Source organism: Dermacentor silvarum, chromosome 7, assembly GCF_013339745.2.
Source record: "Dermacentor silvarum isolate Dsil-2018 chromosome 7, BIME_Dsil_1.4, whole genome shotgun sequence".
NCBI lineage: Eukaryota > Metazoa > Arthropoda > Arachnida > Ixodida > Ixodidae > Dermacentor > Dermacentor silvarum.
In genome coordinates, this window is record NC_051160.1 from 74,265,372 (window position 1) to 74,276,617 (window position 11,246).

General features: G+C 42.6%; 1 protein-coding gene across 2 annotated transcripts in view; it reads right to left on the minus strand.

Annotated features, from left to right (window-relative positions):
* Positions 1-3,975, minus strand: part of LOC125946804 (phospholipase A1-like) — a 380,678-nt gene extending 376,703 nt beyond the window's left edge. For both annotated transcript variants that reach the window (XM_049670869.1, XM_049670870.1), the window contains exon 1: positions 3,909-3,975. In XM_049670869.1, the coding sequence (XP_049526826.1) occupies positions 3,909-3,942 (34 nt within the window). In that variant the 5' untranslated portion in view covers positions 3,943-3,975. The remainder of the gene's footprint in view (positions 1-3,908) is intronic.
* Positions 3,976-11,246: the final 7,271 nt, after the last annotated feature.

Here is an 11,246-nt window from a genome sequence, read left to right on the forward strand (position 1 = left end):
ACATATGCCCATGGTGCGGGTCAACACCAACCCTGTACCACATAGCATGGGAGTGTACATCACACAACATAGAACCTCACATACCATATCCAAATAGAGATCAGTGGGAGGCACTGCTGGCCAGCTCAGACGTAGAGGACCACATCCTCCTGGTCAGAAGAACTAACAGGCTTGCGGAAGCCAGCGAAGCCTTGAAGTAGGGGCCCCGACCATAGATAAGCCTCGCATGAGGCCCGCTGAATAATTTATTTTACAATAAAGTTTATTCACTGTCACTGTCCTTAACACGTTATATTAGTCAAGCGGCTCAAAGACCATAGCTTCCCATCTACCTTTAGCTATATAATTGAGAGTTTGCTCGCGGATTGTAGAAGTTTACTGCTTGTGAATGGGCATTTCTTTGGTTAGGTGCAGGCTCTCAAGAGGCGTTCCTCAAACACTGGAGCTCTCTCCACCCTTATACAACATTATGCTCAGCTGCTGTTTCGTTGTATGTCCCGAGGTAGTATACGATTACGTCTCTAGTGGTAAATACAGCACTTTTTAATACGTGAACATTCTATGTCTACATCCTTCGCAAATATGTTCGTCTGCCCATCCGCCTGTAACACGTGACATGATGCACCCCATACATGGGGTCCTATGGCCGTATGCCATATGCCTTATGACTACGTATGACTACTGATATTTCTGATTATGAATACAGTACCCCTACATTTCCAGTCAGCATAAAAAGGCAATAGGACACTACAGATGGTACAAATAGCACTACCGTGCCTTTGCAAAAAGAAAAAAACAATGCCTGTGTTAGACAACTAATTAAAAGGTTACATTTGGTTCACAGTAGAAATCACATAACACGTACAGTTACCGGAGCAGTCTGCAACAAGAAGTAACTATCCCACGAGGAAAGAAAGCTGGCCGCTACAACTGCCACAACAAGTAACTATATCACAGAGTTCGTGTAGAAAGAAAGTGGGGCACTAGAGTTGCCGCAACAGGTACACCGTACAGTCAGCCATAGCATATCGTTGGCGCAGGAATAAAAGCAGGCCATTCCATTTGCCACAACTAATAAATGAATAATTACGCTTAATTAGGGAATAACTTATTACGCGTATTCAAGAATAAGTAATGCTACTTAAGAATTATAAACCTAAGTAGGATTCATTACCGTACAGTATGAAGACTAATAGGATTATTTAAGGGTAATTGAAATGGCTATTAACGGGGGGTACTTAAGAATAGTGAGGCGAAAAAAAGTCCATTTAGGTTATATAATTAACCTAATCCATAGAAATTATATACCATATTTACCCATAATAAAGTACAGTTAAGGGTACTCTGTGTTATTGAAGCCTAATCTCGGTTGATGAACATTAAATTGATTAGGATAAATCGGGATTTATTTAGGGTAATTAAGGTGACATAAGAATAATTAGGTATAATTCACCTAAATAAGTATACCTATAAGTTGCCCTAACAACTCATTTCATAATAAATAATTACCAACACAAATAAACATCAAGCTAATGTCGCCATCATACGAAGCATGGAGGAAGGAAACAAAACAGGAGAGGCCCTGACGTCACTTTCTTGAAGCCGGAAGTGCAGCCATGTTGGTGTGGCATCTCTCTTTGCGCCTCCAATCAGGGGTTCTGCAGCTCGCCGGAGCAGATGGGCGCGAACTTTGAACTTGCATTGTTACGAGCCGCCGGAAGTGTGTGCTCCTGACGCGCGTCAAGACAAAGCCTACAAAACTTCTGTAGCAGGTTTAGTGAAGCAGATGCGCTCCTGTGTTTTTCCGTGGCACATTGAAGAAGACAACGAAGATTCGCGCCCTGATTGCTTGAGTGTATCTGTTGCTGGCCGACACTCACACTCACAGACCCAAAACACAACTTTCAAGCTTACACACCACACTCGAAAGTCAGCTTTTCTCGCGAACAAAAGGTGCTGCGGGAAAGACACCGGCGGAAAAATCTTATCTCACTTTTCAGAGACCGCGATCAGCAGCGAAAGCTTCAGGAGCGCGGTTGCCATGGCAACGTTGACATTTGGGCTACCCGTCCCAGTGCGCCTTTGCGAGAAACAGCACGTGACTTCCGCCACACCTTCTCCAATACGTTTGTGCTGGCCAGGGCCTCTCCTGGGGTTTCCTTCCTCCATGATACGAAGAGATCCGTTTGGATAGGTCTGAGACTGATGTGTGCAAGATGAGCGACTGGAAAGAATGCTTATGCTCTATCTGAAAAGTCCCACTAGGGAGTTTCTCCATTAATTTTCTCATCGCCAAGTGACATTCTCACACTTAGCAAAAAGCCAGAAACATCATTTCCGTTCAAGAAAACAGGTTTGAAGTCAATAATTTATCTCTCACTGTTAGCAAGTGCGTTTTGTTCTCGCAAGTGCGTTTTGCTGGAGTTTGACATACGGCAAATAAAAAAAAAATGGTGTCCCAGCTCCATGCACCATGCATTAAAAGAAGACTATATATTCAAGTGCAATAATAACATGTGCATGTTGTTCTAACTGCTGCTGAGACATCGCCTGTGATTTTCTCGCCTGACATACTAATACTTCATCAGAAGTTATTAACAGGAATTTCATTTGTTGATGAATCCGTGAAAATATCAATTAGAACACAAGAGAATTGGAGGGAACGAGAAAATTAAACATTTCCAAGAACTGGCCCATTGCATGTAAACTTCTGGCAAATACAGAAAGGCCTCGAAAAATGAAAATATTACCTCTCTATATGACCGCGCACATGCGGTAGCAGTGCAGTCAACTATTCCCAGTGAGAACTCGTTGTTTTGCAGTTGCGACACCACCTAGCAATCCTAATAATAGCTGGCCTGTTTTCTTTTTTTTTTGTACGACTCGCGAACAGATAGTGGCTAACTTCAGAAACAAAAACTAACGTTTAGGTCGACGCTATTGGCCTGGGACCGCACAATGTCACGACTTAGTTTACAAGCATGTGTGAGCGTCTGTCTGCAATTTATACACTGTGAGATTCAGTGTACCTGAAATGAACTGGAATGCAGAAATAGGGAGTCACAGTAAACAGGATACAGTTGGAACGATGGCCTCTTGCCTCTGTTTTTCGTAGCAATGGCGCAGCGCACAAAAACACAAGCAATTAGGGACCAGAGTACACGCGCCTATTTTCGTTTTCTACAATGATTACAGTTTTTACCACTCCTACCTATGTCCTGCTGGTAAGCTTAGGGATGACGTATACCCTCAATAGGAACTTGCGGGTCAACGGAAGCCATGAAAAAACAGTGAGTAAAGACATGTATCATTCATCAGCACCTTGAAGAGGAAACTGTAATGAGGTTAAGAACCTTCGCTTCTTAAAGCAGAGGTAATATAGCGTGCACGCTGTGCATTTTATATATTACTTTAGGCCATCTGAAGTCTACAAGTTTAACACAGCTGCATTGCAACTGATGGAAGTTCCGTATGTAGAAAACTAACGAGGATTGTTGAATGCGAAGAAATTTGAGCGATCAGTTTATCCCTTTTTGGGTAGAAAATCGCGTTATTCTTGTGTTGTCGAATGCTACGGCGGTAACAATATTCACACTTGATGTGAAGTTGCAGCATTTATAAGCCGTATTAAATCCTGATTGAACCGAAATGCAAATGCGCCTTTAGCAAAATAGCTTGTAACATGTATTATACTATTAGTTACCTCCGTGTTCTTTCTTCCTATGGCCTCTTTCGTTACCCACGCTTCCAAATTGCCTAGAATTGTGGCGAAATAAAATTGAATACCCGAAAGGGCATTTCATTCGGCGGACGTAGACATAGCTGGATAATTCAAAGGCATTATGAAAAATGGAGTCAACGATGATGCCTATTAGAGTCCGATGAGAAAGAACACCTGCTTCACATACCACACATATATATGACTGGCGCTGGAGGCAGCATTGTAGAATTACGTTGATGTCACAAGTATCTGAAAACAAAAGCAAGGTAATAATTTTGCAAATATTACCCTTTATCAGAGTTCAGTGACAATCTTTGTTTCACCTAATATTGAAGAAACTGTCTCGCCAGAAATGAATGATTCATTATTATTAAGACACTAATTAATTCTATAATTCTATGCAAGAGAGGCGTCGCAATTGAGGCATCCTGATTAAGTTTGACCACGTGGTTTTCTTTAACGTACACTCAAACCTATGCACACGTCAGGTTTCGCATGTAGTCATCGATATTGGCAGAACAATCCGCCCCCTGAAGTAGGAGGAGTAGATTTTAATGAAGAGAAGGGAGGAGAGGTCAGACTGGAGATCGTGTCCCTAGCCTGCTACTCCGCCACCTAAATATAGGCATAATGCCATAGCCACTCAGCTACCGCGGTGGGTGCTATGCGAGAACAAATGGGAAAGCGAAGGAACAGGCTCAACCTTGTGCAATGACAGTAGAGCGCTGTAACGAAATAATCAATATGTTTGCAATATGTTTGCAGTATCTTATTTCTTTGCAAGCTCATTTCTTTTCATACAGTTCTCATTTCTTCATAATGTAATGCATATGAATTAGCGGCAATAGCATACGCACTCATTAAAGTGGCATATGGTAGGTATGCTAAGAAGCCCGCGCAGGCATCGTAAAAACATTCAGTCCGTTTCTGCTGTCAAATAAGGCCAGAATGCTGAGAAAAACAAACTTTTACGAAACGAACATTGCACTTAGTTTACAGTGACGCCAGCATTTCATAATAGGTGGAAGTGGCTGAGCCTGCATATAAGCCACGAATTTAATACGTAAACTTCCTCGTGGGTGCCATTCCTGTTTTAGAAACGATATATAGCACACTAGAGCTTCGAAGTGTCGAGGCTAGATTTTTTAAAATTTATATTTAAATCAAAAAGGGGGTGATCTATTCATATTTTAAAGCCCATGAAACGGCCTTCCAAAGTACAGGTGTTTTGTCAGAAGGTAATCCGTAAAAAGCTGGAATAGTATTCACGATGCTGGGAGGTAAGGTAGAATTGAATTGGAATAAGTAGTTTCAAGACTTGACAGAAGTTTGCATCTTCACTTTCAAGAAGGGCGGAAACAAGGCAGGAATGCGAGACAGGACGCTTGCCCATAGATCGACACTTGCGATCGACAGCTGTGGGAGCATAACATGAATGGTGATTAGGTTGATTTCAAATATATACTCGTACGTATACGCACGTACACAGTGAAAAACCGGTAAAGCTACGAAGGCACATACTCTTGTCACAACGTATACAGAATTTATACACATATGCCACATTATATAAAAAAGCACTAAACAATGCAATTTCCTCAAATAAAGAAAACCCTTGCGCACGCCTTTAGAAAGGTTTGAAATTATGCGAAAAATATTAGATATATTTCGTCTTTTAATATTTTTTAAGATCTTTTGTTTGTAAATTACGCTTCTATATCGTTATTGTTGTTAAGCAAACTTGACAAATGGTAATGTCGCGATTGTGAGCCATAGTTTATGGTAATTTTGATGCCCCTGTAAGTTCAATGTCGAAGTCTTTGTCGGGATTGCTGAACGTTCTCATATGTTAGCAGAAATGTGACGTCACTATTATTCTTGAACGATGTGTCAGAACAGCTGGCCTGAAGATATTTAGTCTACGGATGTTCATTACGGCCCGTTTCTGCCTCTATTCTTTGCTGGTGTGGTGCGTAGTAATACTTATGAATACAGTCTGCCATACACAAGCAACCCGGATATTGGAATGTTTAAAGAATGCTTGTTTACTTCAGTCATTGCATAGCAGAAAAGCTTGGCTGTTAGTTATAGACTACGTATGGATAATGTTAAAAGTGTATCAGGGGAGTTGGCTGTAAGGACAAAACTGAAGGTTGATCGATTGGTTCAGCCGATGGTAATGCGTTAGCATCACCTTTCGAAAGGATTACCCACGAAGTCTTGTTTGAAGGCATTCGTTGCTCCATTGTACTGAAGACGTTGGCGCTGCGCCTGTGTGGTCATTTACGCTCGACGTTTAGTCGCCGCCTGTTGTCGTTTGTGCCGCTAAGCTTCTGCTTGTCGTTATGGCTTGTGTACGAGGCGTCTTCTGTATGACAAATCAGTGGACAAGGTACCCTGTGGGAGCTGACGAGCTGTTTGTGATATGGTAATTTTTCTTCCAAATGGTTCCAGGGATAGGGACTCTCGCTTGACGTTTGTGCAAAATGGTTTTTCTAACTAGAAGAAAGCTCATATAACGTTTAAAAGTCGTGAGGCCTGGAATCTGTATAGTGCGACCACGAGCAGAACCGCAGCTGTGAAAACGGGGTTGGATGTAGCAGCTGCTTCTGTAATAGGGAAGCAAAATAGAATAGAAGGCTCAAGGACAGCGTTGGTATTGACATTATCTTCATGGAAGTACTTAGCATGCCAGGGATTGGCAGCACGTGGTCATGATTATGCAGACAGTAATCTAAGGCAGCTTCTGAAACTTCCCACCGATGACATTCTAGAACGGGAATCATGACTTTCTCTAATCAAGTACAGATGTCTCTTCCAAGGCATTTTGAAAGAAATGTTAGAAATTTTGGCTCATGGTGTTCTCCGGTCACTCACAAATGAGGTTTGTGAAACGGGGCATTAGCTTCAAAGCTAATGACAATCGAGGCAGCATTACGTTTACCCACCCGAAGGTGTCTATACATAGGCAGGGCATCATAACGGGAAAGGGCCCGGCGCCGCGAGTGCGAGTTGAGTGTCCAAATAATTGGTAAGGCAATTGAAGAAACACTTATCGCCAGAGCCACAAAAAGCAGGCAGTGCCTGTCACTAAGATTAGTTGACTCGCTTTTGGTGATGTGGAAACGCTGAATGGCCATTAGGTACAAAAAAATGACGTCAGCTTTTTTTTTTTTTTTTACTCTTCTACTTGACATGTTCTTTGCAGATTTCTCATCCTCCTCAATCCTTCTAATTTCTCTAGAGTCGAGGTATACAGCATAAAGTGTGTATTCGTTGACCATTCAAATAAATTCTGGTTAGTCTTTTTCTTTGGCAATTTGACATACACGACAATTGCGAACATAACCAGGAACGTTTTCAAGATTGTTAAGATAGAGACAGTAGAGGTCAAAGGAAAATTTTGGCCGTTTCGCTCAATACTGCCAAGTTTTGTGTTGCGCTTAAACTCTTTGTACGGTGGACTAAGTATATGCGGTTGCGACACGTTGAGACGACGCAGCACAGATGACAACTACTGTTCAGCAGAAACAACAACGCCCTGGCAGCTGTGAGGTGTCTCACAACACCGGCGTGCTTAGGGAAGTCACCAGGAGCGCTGCAGGCTTCACTTCTCGATGGAGCGCGAGATGACGCAAACGGTCAGTTAAGAGAGAAACTAGAAATACGTTAGTTCACGTTTAACCTCTGTTCAGTTCAAACCTTTACAGACACACAATATTGTTACGGGCCATTGCTCGTGACAATATCTCATTGGGAGTGTTATTGTGCTTATAGTATACCGAGATGACAAAACGGTAGCGGTATACAGAACGCTCGACTGGATCCACCACCGAGCCAGTTCGGCGGACAGCTGACGCAGCCAAGCAACCTTCGTGTCTCTGGAAGCACTCTAATCCAGTTCACGCGACCAGTGCATGTCACATTTATAGTGAGACTTTACGACGACGTCGACGGCGCCAAGGTGTCTCGAGCCTCCCTATAATTGTTATCGCACTGATTTAAAAAAAAATTAAATGTGAGCTTTGTCCAAATGTTGAACGTTGCTTTTCGTTTGTAGAAAAACAAAAATTCGGGCCATTAGCATTTAGCATTGGCTGGCGTGCGTACCACGTTGCAAACGGCGCTAGGCGTTTTCATCCTGCCCACTGCCGACACCAAACCTGACGCGCCCTCGCAATCCAAATGATGCACAACTTGAACACAGAAAAAGTTTTAAAACACCGCAAATCACTCAATTCCGATTAAGCCGCATGTGGACGAACCTACAGAATAGTGAATTATGGAAAGGGGAAGAGAATACGACAATCGTCACAATAGTTAGGACGGCTATGACGGTGTAAGAGTTTAAGCTCAGCCACAAACAAGACAACTAATAAAATTCCTAGCAACCTAGATGGTCACTCCGCGACCTTTCTCAGCCACCACTGAGGGCAGGGTACATTACCCCAAACATGTCAACATGCAGATATAACTGTAATACCAAAACATGAAAACCCCTCCCCTGGTCATCTTCAGACCCATCTCCCTGACCTACCGTTAGAGCACGTGGTCCTGGGCAGACTACAAACCTATCTGGAATCAAACCACATCTTTCCTGGCACCATGTTTGGCCGCAGATAACATATTTTCACCGAAGACGTCTTTCTCAAATTCAAGGACGATATCTTGAACCTCCTCGCTACAGCAATAACGCGCGGTACTGGCGCTCAATTTAGACGGCGCCTTTCACATTGTCGCACATCACGCCATTTTCGAGTAACTAAACTCCCCTAATGAGAGGGTAGCAGTTGTCGTAATAAAGCTCAATAGGAGGTACAAAATGAAGGTAGTACAAGCCTATGCCCCAACCTCTAGTGACGATGATGAAGAAATAGAACAGTTTTATGAAGATGTCAAATTTGCATTGAGAAAAGTGCAAACTCAGTATACTTTAGTCATGGGCGACTTCAATGCAAAAGTGGGGAAAAAGCGGGTTGGTGAGCAAGCAATTGGCAACTACGGCATCGATTCTAGGAATGCAAGAGGAGAGATGTTAGTAGAATTCGCGGAAAGGAATAGGCTCCGAATAATGAATACCTTCTTCTGGAAGCACAGCAACAGGAAGTGGACCTGGAAAAGCCCTCATGGAGAAACAAGGAATGAAATAGATTTCATACTCTCCCCCGATCCAAGCATAGTGCAGGATGTAGAAGTGTTAGGTAAGGTTAAGTGCAGTGGCCATAGGTTAGTGAGGTCTAGGATTTCTCTCAATTTTAAGAGAGAGAGAGAGAGTGAAATTAGTCAAGAGGAAACAGGCCAACCTAGAGGCAGTAAGGGTAAAAGCAGACCAATTCAGGCTGGTGCTTGCAAACAAATATGTAGCTTTAGAAAAGGTAGATAAAGACAACATAGAGGTAATTAATGAAACCGTAACTAGGTTGATTTCAGAAGCAGCAATTGAAGTGGGAGGTAGGGCACCAATGCAACCAATAGGTAAGCTTTCCCAAGAAACAAAGGACCTAATAAAGAAACGACAGAAGCTGAAAATGACCAACTCAAGAGATCAGATAGAATTCGCTGAACTGTCGAAGCTAATCAACAAGAAAAAAGTAATGGATATTCGAAATTATAACGTGGGAAAGATTGAGGAAGCCGTAAAATATGGATGCAGCATGAAATCAGTAAGGAGAAAGCTTGGCATAGGACAAGGCTACATGTATGCATTGAAAGATAAGCATGGTAATATAAGCAGCAATTTCGATGACATAGTAAAAGCAGCGGAAGAATTCTATACTGACCTGTACAGTGCCCAAAACAGCCAAGCTACTTTCATTCAAAATAGTGATGAACCGGATACAGAGGCTCCTTCTATAACTAGCGCTGAAGTTAGAAGGACCTTGAAAGACATGACCAGGGGAAAAGCTGCTGGAGAAGATGGAATAACAGTAGATTTTTATCAAAGATGGAGGAGATGTCATGCTTGAACAGCTTGCGGCTCTTTATACGCAATGCCTCACAATTACATGTGTACCAGAGAGCTGGAAGAACGCCAGCATTATTCTAATCCATAAGAAGGGAGACGTTAAAGAACTGAAGAATTATAGACCCATTAGCTTGCTTTCAGTATTGTATAAAATATTCACCAAGATAATTTCCAACAGAATCAGAGCAACACTTGACTTCAGCCAACGAAGAGAACAGGCTGGCTTCAGGAAGGGATATTATACGATGGATCATATCCATGTCATAAATCAGGTAATCGAGAAATCTGCGGAGTACAATCAACCTCTCTACATGGCTTTCATAGATTATGAAAAGGCATTTGATTCAGTAGAGATACCAGCAGTCATAGAGTCATTGCGGAATCAAGGAGTACAGGCGGCGTACGTGAATATCTTAGCAAACATCTACAAGGATTCCACAGCTACCTTGGTTCTCCTCAAGAAAACTAGAAAGTTACCTATCAAGAAAGGGGTCAGGCAAGGAGACACAATCTCTCCAATGCTATTCACTGCATGCTTAGAAGAAGTACTCAAGCTCTTAGACTGGGAAGGCTTAGGAGTGAGGATCAACGGCAAATATCTCAGCAATCTTTGGTTTGCAGATGACATTGTCCTATTCAGCAACAATGGAGACGAATTACAACAAGTGATTGAGGACCTTAATCGAGAAAGTGTAAGAATTGGGTTGAAGATGAATATGCAGAAGACAAAGATAATGGCAATAGCCTGGCAAGGGAACAAGAATTCAGGATTGCCAGTCAGCCTCTAGAGTCTGTAAAGGAGTACGTTTATCTAGGTCAATTACTCACAGGGGACCCTGATCACGAGAAAGAAATTTACAGAAGAATAAAATTGGGTTGGAGTGCATACGGCAGGCATTACCAAATCCTGACTGGGATCTTACCACTGTCGTTGAAAAGAAAAGTGTACAATCATTGCATTCTACCGGTGCTAACATATGCGGCAGAAACTTGGAGGTTAACAAAGAAGCTCGAGAACAAGTTAAGGACCGCACAAAGAGCGGTGGAACGTAAAATCTTAGGACTAACGTTAAGAGACAGGAAGAGAGCGGTGTGGATCAGAGAACAAACGGGGATAGCCGATATTCTAGTTGTCATTAAGCGGAAGAAATGGAGCTGGGCAGGCCATGTAATGCGTAGGTTGGACAACCGGTGGACTATTAGGGTTACAGAATGGATACCAAGAGAAGGGAAGCGCAGTCGAGGTCGGCAGAAAACCAGATGGGATGATGAAGTTAGGAAATTGGCAGGCGCAAGTTGGAATACGCTAGCGCAAGACAGGGGTAATCGGAGATTGCAGGGAGAGGCCTTCGTCCTGCAGTGGACATAAAATATAGGCTGATGATGATGATGAAACTCCACTAACTGCTGTCACAACACGTACAATTACGTAAAAGGCTGCCTCACCAACGGCAGGCTCACCATCGGCACCGTGAACATTTACACTTAATTCGAAGATATATTCTACACCCTACAGAGGCACATCCGAAACTCACGCTATTGAATATAGAAATAATGGGACTC